Source organism: Papaver somniferum, chromosome 7 (assembly GCF_003573695.1).
Source record: "Papaver somniferum cultivar HN1 chromosome 7, ASM357369v1, whole genome shotgun sequence".
NCBI classification, from domain to species: domain Eukaryota; kingdom Viridiplantae; phylum Streptophyta; class Magnoliopsida; order Ranunculales; family Papaveraceae; genus Papaver; species Papaver somniferum.
In genome coordinates, this window is record NC_039364.1 from 68,313,810 (window position 1) to 68,333,181 (window position 19,372).

Here is a 19,372-nt window from a genome sequence, read left to right on the forward strand (position 1 = left end):
GAAAGCTTCCAAAAGGCTATGAGTACGACTTTGAGCCTTAGTACTGCATTCCATCCGCAGACCGATGGACAATCTGAATGAGTGATCCAGATTCTTGAAGATATGTTATGTGCTTGCGCTTTAGACTTTAAGGGGAGCTGGATCGATCAACTACAATTGATTGAATTCTCTTACAATAACAGTTACCAAGCTAGAATTGGTATGGCACCGTTTAAAGCACTTTATGGGCGACCTTGTAGATCACTGGTTTGCTGGGCTGAAGTTGGTGAGAAGAGTCTTCTTGGACCTGAGTATGTTCGCGAGACTACAAAGAAGATTCAAATTATTCGACAACGACTCCTAGCTGCACAAAGTAGGCAAAAGAGCTATGTTCACAATAGGAGAAGACCCTTGAAATTCTATATTGGTGACATCATTTTCCTTCGCGTAAACCCACAAAAAGGAGTAATCCATTTTGGTAGTGAAGGTAAGTTGGCACCAAGATATATTGGGCCTTTCAAGACCACGAAACGAGTCGGCGAAGTCTCCTATGAACTTGAATTACCAGCGCAAATGGGAAAAGTTCATAATGTTTTTTCATATTTCTGTTTTGCGATTGTACAAACCGGACGAGTCGCACATCATCGACTGGAAAGGCCTAGAAGTTCAAGATGGTGCTACATACGAAGAGGAGCCTATTTTTATTTTGAACTCAAAAGAGCAAGTACTGCGAACCAAGACAATTCGATTCGTTAAAGTATTATGTAAATATCATGTTTCCAAAGAGGCAACTTGGAAACTTGAGTCTGAAATGAAAGAGAAGTACCCGGATCTTTATAAAGGTATGATTATCTTAATTTCGTGACGAAATTACTATAAGGGTGGGAGGATGTGATACCCTCCATTTTCCTTCACCCATTTTATATATGTTTCGGGTCGGGTATCAACCATACTCGATAATCCGTTTTTTATTATTTTCTTTCATTTGTTTGATTAAGACTAAATGGGAGGAATTTAGTCTTATCGTTTTGCTTGTTATGTTTTCAGTACATGGATAGGCTAGTTATACATTTATTATTGCTAGTTCTCGATACTCGGCATTTTATTTAACAGTTTCATAGTTGAACACATTTTTAAGGCTTAGAAATTAAATAATGTTGTTCCACCCCTCTAGAAGTAATAGGCTTCGGTGGGAATAGTCATTTGTTCACAAGGGGTTTAGGAAATGGAGATAAATGTTTTTACAAAAGGGAATTTATGAACATAGAGAAAATGGGAAAGAATGGGTTTTATTGCTGTTGGGAAACGAAAAGTTTGGAAAAGAAATTGAAACGTAGGGGTTATATACCAGAGATTTTCCTAGAGTTGAAGCTAGGGCATGAGATGGATTCTAAGGAAAAATTGCTAGGATTGAGCTAATTTGAGGTAGGTTTACTACTCATTCTCTTTGAGAATTTTCTTTACTTGTGTGATTTTAATTGATATTTTGAATTCCATGGTTGTTATGTTGTTTTTCTTCGACTTGCGCAATCTGATCTGAATTGATGGTTTTGTTATCAAGAATTGTTATGTGAAATTGTTTTGGTACTGTAAAGAAAAAATAGGGGTTCAAATGTGTTTTCAGTATTTTCTTAAGGGACTTAACGTGTTTGTATAAATGACTATTAGAGAATGAATTTCTTTATAATAAGTTTGCATATTCATAATAAACATATCCCTTTTCTTTTTGTCAATTTATGTTGGTGGAAAACTTACTCATTTTGTGTTTGTAAAGGGGTCGATTTCAAACATGAATGTTTTCTGATTTTGAAAGTGACAATAGAGTCCATAAGCATACACAATATAGATCTTGTTGACGAATTCTTTCGTGGTTTGCTTTGTTTTGATTAAGAAATCAGTTGAGTTCTATGTGAATAAACTTTATGCGCGTGATTGCAAATGAAAGTTATTAAGAAAACTGGTTGAGTTCATGTCTTCCGTTAGTTGGAACATAGTTCCATTTTGTGCCGGGTAATAATCCCCGATATAGTGAAATGGGTAATGATCCCCATGGGGACGTAGCTACCCGACCATCGATGGCGGGTGTCCGTGCCGAGAAACGATAGGTGGGTGCACGAACCAAGGTTTTCGTGCCGTGGACTCAATGTATCGAAATCTAAATGGATTGATTTGCCGAAAACTTCATTGGTATTGTGAATATTGTTTGTTGAATACATTGTTTACTATTCGAAGTTTTATCGTCGTTTCATTACTTTTAATCCCTTATGTTTTCTGAGATTTCTTCTGCATCTCTTTGAGGATGGGAACGTAAGCCTATTGAGCCATCATCTCACCCCAATTGACGTTTTGCATATTTTATCGAAATGCGAAGCAAGTGAGGAGTCTTTAGTTTAAGCGTGCATTGCTTCTTGTTTCATTTCCATGTATTTTGATGTTTTTCTTTGAGAGAATAAATATGGGAGACTTAGATACATGAAATACTATCCTTGAAGTTTCTGTTATACATTTGAAATGATTTTATGTTGAATGGTGATTGTCTTTGAAAGCTATATTTAAACTGCAAATTGAAAAACCATGTTTCTGACATATTTTTCTGCACCCTGTTGACTGCGAAACTGGAACCAATAAGTAAGGATTTAGGCGACACTTTCTTAACGAAAAATGTTCCTCTATGTCTTGTCTATAATGGTTCAAAGGGATCAGTGTTTCGAATTATCCTTTAGGATTTATGGCCTTCAACGTCCAGTACGCCAGATTTGGAAACTGCAGGTTCGCAGTTCTGTGACCATATTTGTGCATACTTTTCACATGCCAAACGAACTCAAAATCTGGATTTTTTAGGTGCATTTGAAAGCTGGGTCTGTCTAGTTTTAGAATTGAGGTAAATATCAGAATTTGGAATTATATTGAAGTTTGTGGAGCCTCGACAATGTAGGCTGTTTGAGACGTCAGTTTTGCGACGTTTCTGCCCAGTTTTCCACTGTGTACTGTTTGTTTCCTATATATTTGTGCTTTGAATTTTACACTTATTAGTGAGGTGCATATTAATTCTCTAATTAAATTATTTTACGCCTGGATATTGAATTGTGGGCAGAAAATGTAAGCCAAGAAGTAGGTTTAGGCTTCGATACCCGCCCATAACCTCTAGAATTTGGGTTAATCCAAGATCCGAATTTTGGGGTGTTACAGTTGGACATCAAGCACCGTGAACCTGAGGTCTCAGGTAGAAACACCCTGCACTCTTTTATTTTTAATTAAATATAGATATATTACATGTTCAACTACATAGTGATCGGTCTTAAAGTCAAGAATCGTTGATAAAAAATGAAACCTTTGGTTTTGAATAGATTCGATTTTCTTATATGTTTGAATTCGTTTTCCAAATTCTTGACACGACTCGTACGAGTCTAATAAGCTTGTCGGGCGTAGTCATGCCTTCTCTGCCTAAATTTTATCAAATTCATCATTGACGTGTCCAGTTCCAAGAATCCTCTCATGTGTGCATTAAAAAAATCTTTTCAACCACCTTTCGATCTTTCTTCATTTCTGCAGTCATTTTCTTACGCTCTACTATTTTAACAATATCATTTTTTTCTTGTTTTTGAAAAAAATTCTTGAATATTGAGTTCTGTAGTTGATGATTATGCAACATCTTGAGTTGTCTTTATGTTCGTTTTTGTTAATTTGACACCTGTTGTAATACCCCGGTTCGGCAGGTAGGGTTCCCCGGTCGGAATATAGGTAATAGTTTGTCCTTTCCTAACACCGAGGCCTTATCATCATAATTGTCTTTAGAGTTGGCAGAAAATTCTGCAATTAAGCATGCTCGGGCGGGAGTAATCCCAGGATAAGTAACCTCTCGGGAAGTTTCTTATGGATTACCGCAGTGATGCTCGTTGAAAACCCACACTGTCGAATAACCGTAGTGTCTAAGTGGGGACATATCGGTGGAGGGTCGGGTCAGTGGATAAATGGGGACAGTATCGGTAGAGGGTTGGATCATTACACCCGGTCCATCATATAATTTTGTATTTCCATTAATATTGTTGATATTAGAATTATCATGTCGGGATCCGCCAGTGTTACCTTGAGGGTTTGAGTTTGTTTCTGGTGAAGATATGAAGACCCGATTATAGAAAAATATTTATGGTCTCGTAAAGTGATTCCTTTGATACATGATATCATGTTAACAGATCAGGGTTATATTGGTTCAGCTTTCTGAGCATGTAAAAACATGTTTCGTGCTTGAAACTTTTTTTTCTCGGTAAATAAAAAATATATTAAGAAAGAAGGCTAATTACAAAGGAATCATACAGGAAGCCACCGAGCAAAGGAAAAAAGGGAATAAACCAAAAGAAAAAAAACCCAAGAAATAAATCACCACTACTATGGAGGTCCAAACAACAAAACTTTCCAGTTAAGAATAACATTTTGAAGATATAAACTGTTGAAGGTGGATATGTGGTTGATGGAATCCCAACGAAACGAATTAACATTGCAATCAATTATAATTCTTCAGTCGGTCTGTTTTTCAGTGAAGCAACGGGAGTTTCTTTCAAGCCAAACATTCCAACAAATGCTCGCGGGGATGCATTTCCGCACGACTTTATCGCTCAACAATCCACTGTAGATAAGCCAACTTTTGTGCATCTGAATCAGAGTAAAGAAAGTGGGCAGACGGATATTAGCTTGAGCGCAAAAGTATTTTCATTCTTGCTTGAAACTCGAATTTCTTGTTTTTTTTCTATTCCTCTGGAGTTTTTCGTTGCTACAGTTTGAACATTTAAGTTGGCTATTATAACAAACATACCACGTTTTAATAATCAGTTAAACAATTTGAAATGTGACTTACCACATCAACTCCAGTATCATCGCTTATTTTGCAATGATGCATTTGCATCATTGAAGCTACCCAACTTTTCATGTGTTTGTTGATTGTATTAAACCGACCTGACAATATAAGAGCATCACGACTTCTTGGATTCCTAGTTTCCTAACAAAATTGTTTATTACAGTTGTTGTCGAACACCATTGATAGGATCATGTGTAAGGCTAACCCCTATGGGCTAGATTGAGCTGCTAGATTGGCCAAAAAGTGTTGCAAATCAAGAAAAAAGTGTGGGAAAAAAATTAACACTACTTATGTCTACTTCTCTCTCATAGCAAGTGCTTGCAATGCAACTAACAGCGAAATTGAGACGCTGAATTATTCAGCGTTCAAAAAGTAACTTAAACGCTGAATGAAAACGCGCTTGCGCTGAACCATACATCGCCCAAAAGAAATTTCTCGCTAACAACAAATAAAGTAAAGTTGTGCTATAGGTGAGGGGACAACTGAGAGGGTATGAAGTACGAAAAACAAATAGTATTAATAGCATGATCACCATGTCACTTCTTCTCATTCTTGTCTTCTTATGGACTTTTATAATGTGGAAGAGAGATAGAGAAACACGTGGAAGAGTGATGGAGAGAGAGGAAGAAATGTGATGGAGAGAGAGGAACTTGATAGGATTGTTTCTGAAAATGGTTGAGAGAAGATGTAAACTAAAATGATTATTTGTTTCGGATAAAGAGAGAGGAAAAAGTACGATGGAGAGAGAAACATTTTACGTTGTTTCATTCAGCACCCAACGTTGTTCCATTCAGCATTCACCTGCTAGATTCGCCATCCCATAGGACTTAGGAGATTGTCCTAGCTGACGTGGATGACCAATCTAGTTGCTAGATTAGAAGACCGTAGGGATTAGCCTAAGTGCTACATAACCTCTGCAAATCATCCATACATAACACTTTTTGTTGAAGTATTTTGTATTTGTGATGAACCTGTCAATATTATTTTATTTTTACGGATTTAGTATGGGAAGTTTGAAATTGAATGGAGTTCATTCAAGCCTACCCTGGGAAAAAAGGCCATCCGATATCAGATATCGTGTCGGACTTGCTGTAACGCGTATGTCGATCATGTCCGAATTAAGTTTGGTCATAGAAAAAATACCGAGGGATATCCGTTGGAATATTGTGGGGGCATCCCTTAAACAGTACAATAATCGGCAGTTGTCTTATAATCCTACACCGGATCCACAGGATCTTCACTCTTCTCCGTCTCCTATAACAAAGATCTTCACCGAACTATCTCTCTCCCTCTCTGTATCTCTTTTCTGCAAACAAAATAAAAATGTTAACTTTAAACTCCGCCATCACTTACTCAAACCCTCACCAAAAACTCTCATTATTTTCGAATCGAAATGATCTAATACTCAAAACCCACTTCACAAAAACATCACTTAACAAACCCTTTTCTCAAATCTCTGAAACTTTAACTCTCAAATCTCAAATCCACCCAAACCCATCATTGGGGTTGTTTCCACTAAAACCCAAATCTCATATTCTCAAAGCATCAGCTTCTTCTGATGTTCCTGCTGAAGAACCAAATCTAGAGAAAGAAACTGAACTGATCCCAGAAAAGAAACCATTAAACCTTAAATTACCCCTCATTTTTGGTTTATGGTATTTTCAAAATATAGTTTTTAATATTTACAACAAAAAATGCTTGAATCTTTTTCCATACCCATGGCTTTTAGCTTCATTTCAACTCTTTGTTGGTTCAATATGGATGGTTGTTTTATGGTCATTGAAACTTCAACCAAAACCTAAAATCTCAAAACCATTTTTAATAGCACTTCTTGGACCAGCATTGTTTCATACTATTGGTCATATCTCAGCTTGTGTTTCTTTCTCTAAAGTTGCTGTTTCATTTACTCATGTTATCAAATCATCAGAACCAGTTTTTTCAGTTATATTTGCTTCATTTCTTGGTGATAAATACCCATTAGCCGTTTGGTTATCAATTTTACCTATTGTTTTTGGTTGTTCTTTAGCTGCTGTTACTGAAGTTTCTTTCAACCTTGGTGGACTTTCGGGTGCTTTGATTAGTAATGTAGGGTTTGTTTTGAGAAATATTTACTCTAAGAGAAGTTTAGATAGTTTCAAGGAAGTAAATGGGTTGAATTTATATGGTTGGATTACCATCATTTCATTTATATATCTATTTCCAGCTGCAATTTTTGTTGAAGGGTCTCAATGGGTTGGTGGCTACCATAGAGCTATTGCTGCAATGCAAGCTTCAGGAGGAAGTCCTTTGAATCTTTACTTTTGGGTGATCTTGTCTGGGGTGTTTTATCATCTTTATAATCAGTCGTCCTACCAAGCTCTTGATGAAATCAGTCCCTTGACATTCTCTGTTGGTAATACAATGAAAAGGGTTGTTGTTATTGTTTCTACAATTATTGTTTTCAGGAATCCAGTTCAACCTTTGAATGCTGTTGGTTCTGCAATTGCTGTCTTTGGTACTTTCTTGTATTCTCAAGCAACATCCAAAAAAGCAAAGAAAATTGAAGGTGAAAAGAAGAACTAATTTGCTTGTTTCTTTATGATTCAGTGTTTCTTTTTGGTTAGACGCATAAGAAAGCAATCGAATTTTGGTGTTAGTTGTTTTCTATTACTGTGTTGACTAATAGCAGAAATTGTCTTTATTTTTTCAATTAACACTTGTTCTTGATATGAATTACTCCTTTCTTATTATTCTTTCAGTCTTAACTCAGTATTGCATGTCTTCGCTAGCGCTTGATGTTCATATGAATTATGTTTTGATTGTTAAAATATGCCTAGATCTACTTTGAAATAGGAATTTCAAATTTTTAGAATTTCTAGTTAAACTCCTGAAATTGGATAGATTGGAAACTGGGATTATTATAACATTGTAGAAGTATGCATATGGGTGCAAAGTAAATCATATGTGAAGGGAAAAAAGGAGAGGAAGAGATATAGTTAAGTTAATAGCAGATCACTAGTTGGGAGCTATTCAGAAGCCCTTTTGTTCTTGCTCCATAAACATAATAATAGCCAATCCATGTTGTGCTTGTTTTTTGCACATCTAGTTAGTAATGCCTGAAGTTTTGCACTTCTATTCGACCACAGGATCCTGATTGTTAGCACAAAAGAATGGAGTATTACTTTGAGCATGGGGAAGAAACTAGATATTTGCATGATGGGATATGAGAACAAGTTAAGAGAACCTATTCTGGTGGTTCTACGTTTGTTGTTTCATCAGCACAAGTGCACAACACAAAAATCAGGCTGCCCAAGTATTGAGCTTGAATAGAGGTGTTTAGACTTTCAGTCATTCTGTCTTCATACCAAGTTTGTAGATTTTGTCTTCTAGAAAGAGATGTATTGGTTAGGAAATCTACACAAACCTTTTTCCCAAGAGGTCCATGATGTTCTATGGTAGTAACGCATCTATGTGTAATTTGTAGATTAGTAGAAACCTCTGACCTTTTCAGGAATGCCACTGTATACTTTTCCCTAGTGCAACCCTAAGTCATATTCTTTGATCAAGGAAGCCTAAACCCCCCTTAAAACCCAGAACGCTGATATTAAGATCTTGTAATTTTGAAGTTTTCAAGTTGTAATAGAGCTGAGCACTCCTGCCCAAAAATTGAAAGCTGAATACATTTTTGATATTCCAGCAGTAGAAAAAGTAAAATTTATTTGTGTTTCCATGTTCCTTGCTAGGTTGAGTTGTAATCAAAAATTTGTACATGTATGCGATTTCTCCGAACATCTTCTAGCTGAAAGTATATAGGAATTTTCTTCATGTCTCTCTACCTAAGATCAAAATATTTACCTGCCAATTTCACTTGTTGGAGGTCCGTGTAAGGAGTATGATACTTTTTTGGAGTGAGTCAGTCACTCATGACTTGATGTCTTTGGTTTACAGACATGGTACAGTTTCGTACTGTATCTCATTCTTATGTTAGGGATCCCTGTTATTAAGAACACAGGTTTACATTGACAAAAAAAATATTGAAGATCATTGCGCAAATTCTTTGTTGCGTCCGTATGCTGATGAATCATTTAACAAGATTTGCCTATTCTTCTCAAGTTGCTTCTGCTCCTATCATATTGGTTTCAGGGTTCCTTCCTGTTTATCAGTGAATTGTCTTGCGGATCCTAGATTGTTCTTGTAGTCTTTACTTAGACTAATATATTTGTCACCGTTGCCAGTCACTTCACTGTCTTTAGATGCCCAAGAGCAAATGCTAGAGAGAAAATGTCTTGCTAAAAGATTTCCAATAAAATTGCTCACAATGGATTTAATCCAAAAAAAAAAAAATTGCTTCTTTGACTAATTACAAATTAATATTCCTCAGGGAATATGACTCTTTCCCTTCAATTTTATCTAAGTAATACAAGCTTTACATCATTCAACCGACATTATCAGTTGTCAGAATCCTATTCTCTTCGGAGCGATTATAAGCAGGCTTTGTTCGCACGAAAAGAAGGCCACTAGATGACAAGCCGAACAACGAAATAACACCCCACCACAAGAATGTCTGCCAGTAACATTGTCTTCCCATACAAATCGATACTCCATCGACTATTTCCATGTTAGTCAATCCTGATGATTTAACATTACCATCATAAACCATTGCTGCAAGTAATCCATAAGCAAGAGAACCTATTGGTATGTTTGTGATCAGTATATTATGGTTGACACCCATACTGTTGGGTCCAAATAACTCCGAAGTAACTGACACTGCAGCTGCAAAAATGAATCCGGAGCTCAACCCAATGAGGGCTGTACCAGCTTCCAATGCCCTCTCACTACTGGATGTAGTGAGCAAAAAGAATGCAATTGGAGTAGGTAAGAGTGCAATTGCCAACCACCCTGTCCTTGCAAAGTACAGCTTCCTGCATTTTATCACATTTTATTTGTTTATGGTTCATAAGAAGAAATCAAAACATGGTGAGGGAACAAAGTTTTCTAAAGTAAAATGAGTGAATTCATTTTTGTTTACTTACGCACGCAAGAAGTCAGGGGCAGCAGAGAGTAACCGGCCAAAGAAGGAGCACGACGAATAAAGCGCAAGGAGCTCAGTAGTTTTGGAAGCATACCCAAGGGACTGTGAAATTTGACCTAGATTATTACTGTATACTAACCCAATTGTACCTCCACAAAAGTAAGCAACATAGTATAACCAAAAATCCAATCTGCTAACAAGAACTCTGGCCGGGTGTTCTTCTCCAAGAACCAACAACCGATTCTTCACGATCACCTTCTCATAACACCCTTCTTTCTCTTCCTCACTTTTCATAACACCATTATTCATGGTGTTCTTGTAATACTCTTCTCGCCCGATAAGTAACTCTTTGTGAAGCTCCAAATCATCAACGTCAACAAGGTTAAAACCAGAACCTTGCAAACGAAAACTCGCATGAATATTCTTAAGAGCCCAATCACGAGCATATACAATTCCAGGGATACACAAGGGAAGAACAAGGAAAAAAAGTGCACCACCAAAGATTATCCTCGCAGTTGAAGCAATCGTGGTTACTGAATTTAGTAACAGAAGGTACAGACCAGTAAAAACAGCGAGGATATTAAGAATAAGAAATATGAAGGAATCTCGACGAACAGCGTCCTGGGGTAAAGATTGTAGTGGAGGTTGACGAAGGATAGGAACAAGAGCAGCAAAAGATGTGAAGAGTGGAAGGAGAGAATTAAGAATTAGATAAAGACTACATTCTGGTGAGGAGATAGCTTTGGCAGCAAGATTGTAAATTGCTGGACTAACTCCATTAAAACTAATGGTCAGAGATAACGCCAACGCTCTGTTTGTGGGGAAATTTTGATTACACAGTACAAAACATACTGTATTGAACCAACATACACTACATCCCGACAACAAGCACAGCAGAAATACCTGTCAGGAATTCAAATAACAAATCTAGTTAGTCTTTTAGCTGCATTTTAGCTCAATTTCCCTACACAACATTACAGCAGTTTAGTAGCATAACGCCAAGATACTGTAATTTTTATTAAAGATGTAGAGTCCATATAAAAGCAACAATAGTCCAATCCAAGCCATAAAAACATTATTTACTCTTATTTTAATTATTACCTCTTCACATAACAAAAAATCTAAAGCAACTGTCAGATGCAGTACAAAACCAAACCACTTCACCTCTTCTTATAGGGTTCCTAGAGCTTAGTTTGTCTGGAACTACTATAGAAATTACCTTGCCAAATGCCAACTTACCATCACAAGGCCACTATCGTATATGCCTTACTAGTACAACAAAAACAAAAGTTCTCAACAAACCCGACTTTTGACTCCTCCAGAACCATCTTCTTTGTGTGGGACTCGATTGTCACCCCCACCTCACCCCAAAAGGGCTCTCTATACCCTCTTTTAAGGCGTAACAAGGGACTCTCTTAGAGATTAACCAAGTAAGACGGTTTCTAATGGTCTTTTGACCATAAAGTGCAAAACATATTACACTGTCCACCAAATGATCCATAGAGAACTATTGTGATTTTTATGCTGTGTATTAGCTATGTCCTTGCATATCAAATGATTCCCGAGTGCACTGGCCTCGTGTACCCACGTGCAACACGCGCTCTGGAAATTTAAGGAAGACCTAAGGTATGACCAAGAAAAGACAAAAAAAAGAAGTTCAAGGTCATTTGATTTTTTGATTTTATCACGACGTACAGAAATTCATACATATACACGCAGGTCCCACTCGGATTAAGAAATCAACCGTTAGTATTCACAAACAAATCAATTCGTAATAAAAGCAGCCAAAATATTTTAGGACGTAAATGGAATATTCAGTACATTAACGTGGTCCCTGATCTCGTGCCATATTAGTGGAGCAGCCGCGCTGGTTACTTCGTGGAGGATGCACCTAACAAGCTCTAATACACGTGTAGCAACGAACATTGGAGGTGTTGTCGACCTGAAGATGTGGGACCTAACCTAACCTAACCTTTTAGATTTTATCCTTTTCTCATTAGGTTTTTAATTTTAATTAATAATAATTAGAAACTAATTAATGTCAAAATCAATATACTAAACACGTTCTCAAAAGCGGTTATTAAATCCCATCAGTGTGGCACTAAGTTTGGCATCAACTCCTCCACGAAGGGGAAAAAAACAATTGGCATCAACTGAGAAGGAAGGTGACGCTATTAATGGAGGAAAAAAAATCAAAATAAATTAAATAAATGTTTCTGTGTTTTAGTTCTCTCAAATTCGCAGTCAATCAATTCTGCGAATATCTGATCAATTAAAATTACCTAATTGTCTTTCTACGTCTAGAATCTGAAGAAGAAAAATGGTAATCTAGTTCTAAATTTATAGGGTTTACGTGAATTGAAATAAGGAATGAACTCAATCGATTCCTTTTGAGATGAAAGATGAAATTTCATAAATATTGATACGGTGCAAAGAATTAAAGAATGAGAGCGAGTGTGAGAGTACTAACCACGAAATAAGGGAGAGAGATGAGATTCTGAATAAGAAGCCATTGAAGACCATAACCAATGAAATCCATAAAAGCAACCAAGAAAAGAACAGACCAAAGAAGGAAATATAAAAGAGCTAAACCAGAAGACCAACCAAAAACTTTACCAAGATCTGAAGCTGTTGCTAAATAATTCAATTGGACTTGTGAAATCCCTAATACTGATTTTAAACTTGATGAATAAGCTGAGAAATCAAAATTTGTTCCTGTAAATGCTTGTATCCATATTGTCGCTACTAATATCATCCATTTTCGTGATTGTCCAGCCATTCCTACAACTATCAAACCCTCAATCAAAGAATCTCTTCCTCTTCTGCGATTACAATGAAATTGTTCTCCGAAAAAAACAGAATTTTGATGCGTTCCGTTTTTCTTGTATATTTTTTTCTCTCGTAAGCCCTTCCCATTTATATCCTTTCGGGGTGGGCTAAATAACTAAATAACCAAGTGGTTTGCTTGTTTTAGGATTTGTTGGCACGAATTGTTATTCGAAATTGACACAATCATTATTTTATTTTATTTTGATGCAAAACAGGGGGAATTTTATTAGAATCCTATTATTGGGACCGTAGGAGAGAGAGATTTTGGGGCTTAAAATATTAAGTGGAGCCCAAATGTTATAGGGGGAGATCAGGTTTATGCAAAAGTTCAAAAATACCCTCACTAATTTTAATTTATTTCCGTTTTATCCTCTCATTAACTACCTAACCTAATAAAAAAAAAACTGAAAAAAACGAAAAAATCATTAAAAGAAAAAAAACTGCCGCCCCCATTCTTATTCTTCCCCTTCTTTCTTCTTCTCATATTCTTTCTTCTTCTTTTCTTTCTTCTCCTTATTTTCTTCTTCCATTCTTCATTGTTCAACGATTAATCGTCGATTCCAAAAAAAAAATTTCGTCGATTAAACTCATTTTATAAAACCATGAAACTTAAGGAAAATTTAGGTCAAGCTTCGTCGAATCAACCTCCTTCTGAAGCAGAGAAACCAACTTCATCAAATGAAGATGAAACTGAAGATCAAGAAGAAGTGAATGAAGGAGATGCACCAGCCGTCGCGAGTCCTGATATGACAGCAATAAGGTATGAATTTCAAAACCCACTCTTTATCTAAGCGTTTTGTTGATTATTCTGTTGGTTTTGAAAAATTTAGGTCTGAAAAAACAGTTTATGAAACTGCTTACGGCTGGGAGTTCTTGTATTCTCAGCCGTAAATAGGTCTTACGGTTGGGATTGTTTGTTCTCCCAGCCGTTTATATGTTACAAAGTTGGGATATCTAAGAACTCCCAGCCATTTGTAGGATTTACGGTTGGGATATCTTAGAACTCCCAGCCGTAGTATAGTCAATGCGTACGAGATGGAGAAATCCTATCCGCAACAAGTTGTATACGGCTAGGTTATTCCTAGCCGTATATTCTCCTGTGTTCGAATTTTTTTCAGCGGTAATATTTACGTCTCGGCCTTTTTGTCCGTAACTTTGCTTCCTGACCGTGATATTTAGTTTCCCAGTCGTTTATAGGTTACGACTTGGAATTTCCTAGTCGTATATAGTATTGTGTTGAATATCAAACCAGCTGTATTTACACTATAGGTTTTCATATCCGTTATTTGGATTTCGGCTGGATCGCTTATTTAGTTTCCCAGCCGTTTACGCATTATGGCTTGGAGTTTCCTAGCCGTTTTTATTACGGCTAGATCGATTACTAATTTTCCCATCCGTTATTTTTGTTGCGTCTTGGTCTATCCAATTTTTCTAGCCGTTTTGGTTGTCAAGGATTGGTTGTGTTAATATTTCCCAGCCGTTTTTGCTTATCTTATTGGTTTTTGGCCTTGCTTGTCTTTGAACAGAGGAAAAGAAAAGAAGAAGAAAAGATCACAAGAAGTAACACCTCGTAGTGACCCGACTCCGCAACCTCGTCACACAAAACCATTGGGTGCAAACGCAAGGAATGCAAGTGGAGTTGTGACTGCTGGAGAAAATGAAGATGGAGGAGATGGAGTTGGAGTTACTGGAGGAACTGAAATTGTTGTTGCTGGAGGAACTGAAGTTGGAGTTGCTGGAGGAAATGAAGTTGGCACTTCTAGTGGTGCTGCTATTGATAAAGGTAAATCCGTAGTTGAGGAGGACAAGGGGGACAAGAAGGATGGAAATAAGAAGTATAAACCTAAGACAACGGCAAGAGAAGTAATTGATGCTATGGAGCCTTTACCTCCCAAGAGGAATGAGAGACCTTGGGTTGAGGCAAATGATCGTTCCGTCGCTACACGTCTTCATGGGATGCTAGGGTTTGTGGCATAAAGGTACTAAATAAAATTACATATATGTTATTTTCATTTTATTATGGATTATTAATTATAACAACCAATTGTTTTTTTGTAGTTCCCGGATAAAGCGGTCCCCAAACTAAAGCACCAACAAGGAAAGTTTTAGCCGTTGGACAATGAGCATCCAGATGTGGTAGCTTTGGTAAAAGCTTCAGAGTTATGGTCTGGAATCGAGGCTTTGCAGAAGACATATGATGTTGTGACAATTTGTGGTTTTAGAGAAAGATTTTGTCCCGAAACTAGGACTTTTCACCTCCCATTCGGCGAGATGACTATCACTCCCGATGACGTAAAGCAAATCACTGGTCTAGCTTTGGAAGGAAATGATGTGTTTGAGGGTTTCAACAATTCTATGCCTTTTGATGAGCTTTGTGCCTTGGCGAAGAACTGTCTTGGGTGGGGCAAAGATGAAGCATAAGAAGAGTTTGAGATACGGTATGGAGCACCGCCTAGAGCTAAAAGGAAATTTAGTGCACCGGGCGAAATAAGTGAAGCAGTTAATATGTTAAGGAAGATTAATTTGGGTCGTCTGAAGGATAAGTTTGGGGATTCTGACACCAAGGGTAAGAGTGGATTGTTGGTGATGGACGCAGAAAGAGCTAGACATATGGCTATAGCTTACTTGTTGCATGCTCTTGGGACCGTCTTTTTCCCCGATTTTTCAGGAAATAAGGTAAATGCCTGTTATTTGCAGTGGTTGAAGACTCTCAATCTCGATCCGTAAACAAATGAGGTACCTAGGTACTCATGGGTCATCGCCCTCCTTGTTGATGTGTTGGATTGTCTTTGTAAAGCTTCTAGATGGAACGAGACACAAATTACGGGATGTGTTGCTCTTGTCCAGGTATCTTTTTGTTTTAATATAACGAATGTTTATTTATTTTACTTTTATATATTGACATACTTATGTCTTATTAACAATTTTTTTTTTCGACGTAGTCATGGGCTTACGACCATTTTAAAAGCTTGAGGCCTACTCGGGATACAAAATGGCCTCTAGAAAAACCTACCGGAGGAAGATACCCCTTTGGAGGGACCCAACACAAGTCTAAAGATACGGAAATGAAGGAGATGAGGAAAAAGTTGGATGCTTTGACAATCGAAGATGTGGCTTTTGATCCGTATTTGAAGCTTGATGAGGATTAAGACGATGAAGTTGGTGATAGAGTATTTTCTGATGTGGCGACCTATACGGGACCTTTGTCTCATGCAACTGGTGTTAGAGCATAGCTCGGTCAACCTTGCATGCGTTGCTATCTCAAGCATGTTTGTCAATGTTAGTGATCAAAACTATAAGTCTTGATTTCTAGCCTACATAGCTAAGTCTTGGACTAGGATAGAAAAGTGTAGTTGATCTCAAGGACTTCATGGCGATTCATCATACAACGACGAAGATCTATACAAGAAACCGTGTAACTTCATCAACAAAAAGGTATGTGGAGACTTGAACTTATCTATCACTCAAAAGTCTATCTCTTCTATCTCTTACTTCTTATGAGACAAAAGTCGTATGCTATATATAGTAGATCATACACATTTGAAATTTCGAGCTGAGCATTCATTGCTTATCTTTTATCTCGAAATCGTGTGTTTGTAAAGCGTTTCGCTTTGATCAAGTTTATCTTCACCTAGTGACGAAAGTCATGAAAAGTTTAAATCACTTTGAGAATTGCTCTTACGTGAATCGGTCTGTGAATAACGGCTACATAGCGTCCTCTGATAATGTCTCAATGATTGAAATGAGAGTTTAGATTACATAACCATGTATTCCTTGAACCGAAGTTTACGAACTTTGTTGATCAAGAGAAATCGGGAGGATTGTGGAATTGGCTTGCCAAGTCCGCGAACCTAGTTCGCAGACTCAATCCGCGGACTATCGGAAGTTCTCGGCCGAGAATTTATGCTGGGATTTTCCAAAACTCGTTTGTGTGCTAAGTCCGCGAACCCAGTCCGCGAAATGGCGGAAGTTCTCATCCCGAGAATTTCTGCTGAGTTTGGAAAACTCAATCGATTAACTTAAATCCGCGAACTTGTTTGTGAACTTAAGAGGTTATGATCTAAAGATGTGCTCTGAACATGAAACATTAAATTACTAAGGAATGATTTATGCAAACCATGGATATAATGTTCATGAGTCGATTCAATCGAATCGAATCATCTTTGTTTCAATTGTGTCTTGTGTAGTTACATAAGATCTCATAGCAATTGAACAACTCTTTAACTAGTTCGTTTGAGTCAATTGAACTAGTTATGGTGAAGAAGAATAAGGTTAATATGAAATGCTCATATGGTTAACCTTTTGGGTTACTATGTTGAACCAACATACACGTACATGTTTGGGAATGGTTTTCACGAACCCAGTAAACTTCTACCCGAGTGTGTGTGACAAGCTAAGTTTTCGATCTAACGGTTGAGAAATATTAGCTTGAATCTAAATCAGGTTTTCATCTAACGGTGAATAAGGATTTCTTTGTAACTAAGGCAAAACCCTGATTTGAAGGCTATATAAAGGAGACATCTAGCATTGTGCAAAACTAATCCCCACACGTCTGTGTGCTACTAGTGCGCCCGCTAGAGTCGATCTCCATTAACCTTTGATTTTCTTCTCTAAAATCAGGTTAACGACTTAAAGACTTCATTTGGATTGTGAAGCCAGACCGATACTACTTTATCGTAGTTGTGTGATCTGATCTTGCATCTTCTATCGTACGAGTACAATCGATTGATTGACTTGAGATCGTGAGAGTTCTCTGATAGGCAAGATAAAGAAGTCACAGACATCTTCGTCTCACTGTTTGTGGTTCCTCGACAATCCGCTAGTGCAGTCAGAAAGGATTGTAGAGAGGTGATTGATTAATCTAGGTTGTTCTTCGGGAATATAAGACCGGATTATCAATTGGTTCATGTTACCTTGATTTTATATTTAAAGACGGAACAAAACCTAGGGTTTATCTGTGGGAGACAGATTTATCCTCTTATAGACTTTTCTGTGTGAGACAGATCTGTTTATTATCAAGTATTTGATTTTGGGTTACAACAACTCTTGGTTGTGGGTGAGATCATCTAAGAGAATCAAGTGCGCAGTATCCTGCTGGGATCAGAGGCGTAGGAGTACAACTGTACCTTGGATCGGTGGGAGACTGATTGGGGTTCAACTATAGTCCAGTCCAAAGTTAGTTTGTAGTATGCTAGTGTCTGTAGCGGCTTAATACAATGTGTATTCAATCTGGACTAGGTCCCGGGGTTTTTCTGCATTTGCGGTTTCCTCGTTAACAAAATTTCCGTTGTCTGTGTTATTTCTTTTCCGCATTATATTTTATATAATTGAAATAATACAGGTTCGTGATCATCAATTGGAAATCCAATCTTTGGTTGTTGATTGATATTGATTGATCCTTGGACATTGGTCTTTGGTACCGTCCAAGTATTTCTTGTATTTGATAAAGACTCACTATTGTTTTTAGCTTGAGTAAAAATCAAATCAAGAGAGAGATATTAACTCCTTGAGATACTTTTATCTAGATTGAGTCTGACTGTCTAGTTGATTCTCTAGCAAAGTATTTTGAAGTTAGTCCATACAAATTGCTAAGAGAAATATTGGGTGGTGTTGTTAGACCCCCGCTTTTTCAATTGGTATCAGAGCGGTCAAACACGTTTAAGATCTCATCAGTCTGTGTTTGTAGCAATCTGACTCTATGGATAAGAGTACTATCTCTGATAACGCAACATCAGGTCAGGGTTATTCAGATAAGCTTCAGAGATCTGAAACCTTTGAGAAAAACTCCTTATCGTCTCCTTCTACCGAATCTACATTCAACTGGAAAAAATTCTCTTGATGAACAGTTGGATGATCTTTCAGATGACAGTGATTCAGAAGAAGAACAAAGCGTTGAGGAAGTTTCTCAATACATCATGTTGTTTAATCGTCAATTAAAAGAAACCAAGACAACTGCTTCCCCGAGAAAATTCATGGGTCATCTATGTCAAGAAAACAGAAAATTGAGAAAACTCTTCAAGGGTTATGATGGTGGATACAAACTATTACAATCTACCGTTGAAGATTATGATGAAGAGGTACGCTAAAAAAACTGAATGCGATAATCTTCTTCGTAACCTCAGTGTGTTAAAAGAAAGGCTTGACAAAACTGAAGCAAGATATGAATCTCAACGTAAATGGTTCAAGGACGAAGAACATCAGTTTCTTACCAAAGAAAAATCCTTGAAAACTGAACTTGCGGCTGCGCTTGAGAAAGTACAATCTCTGGAGGAAAATCTGAAGAGATTCAACATTAGCTCTACAAGGCTATCATCTATGCTTGGAACATGTAAAGAACATCGTGATACACGTGGTCTGGGCTATAAAGGTATAGACATTCCAAGCACATGTAAGATCAACTTTGTTAGAGCCGTTAATAATACTTCATGTGAAAGACATGTGTTAGCTTGCAAGAACAAGGTATCTACTCCAACAAAGTCTGCTAGTAAGAGAACCACTGAATATAAATCCTTTCACTGCTATTTCTGCGGGAACAAAGGACACTCTGAGCAAAGATGTCATATTGGGAAAAGGAATGAAAAACTTCGTAACATTCTTGCGTGGATGTCTAAAGAAGATTTTAAACCTGTATCACAGATTGGCAGAATCAAGGAATCTCGCTATCAAGGGATGAAGTGTGATAAAGTTGATCCTTGCCATGT

At 37.3% G+C, this 19,372-nt stretch overlaps 2 protein-coding genes across 2 annotated transcripts; one reads left to right on the forward strand and one right to left on the reverse strand.

The window, feature by feature from the left end:
• Window positions 1–6,077: 6,077 nt before the first annotated feature.
• On the forward strand, window positions 6,078–8,550 carry LOC113297546 (xylulose 5-phosphate/phosphate translocator, chloroplastic-like). The gene is made up of 2 exons (XM_026546047.1): window positions 6,078–7,376; window positions 7,957–8,550. The coding sequence occupies exons 1-2, from the start codon at window positions 6,155–6,157 to the stop codon at window positions 7,962–7,964; spliced, it is 1,230 nt and encodes a 409-aa protein (XP_026401832.1). The 5' UTR covers window positions 6,078–6,154; the 3' UTR covers window positions 7,965–8,550.
• Window positions 8,551–9,094: 544 nt separating this feature from the next.
• Window positions 9,095–12,735, reverse strand: LOC113297547 (protein NUCLEAR FUSION DEFECTIVE 4-like). Its single transcript, XM_026546048.1, has 3 exons — window positions 12,313–12,735; window positions 9,844–10,745; window positions 9,095–9,732 (listed from the first exon to the last, which is right to left on the reverse strand). Exons 1-3 carry the CDS (start codon window positions 12,619–12,621, stop codon window positions 9,246–9,248), a joined length of 1,698 nt encoding a protein of 565 aa, XP_026401833.1. The 5' UTR covers window positions 12,622–12,735; the 3' UTR covers window positions 9,095–9,245.
• Window positions 12,736–19,372: the final 6,637 nt, after the last annotated feature.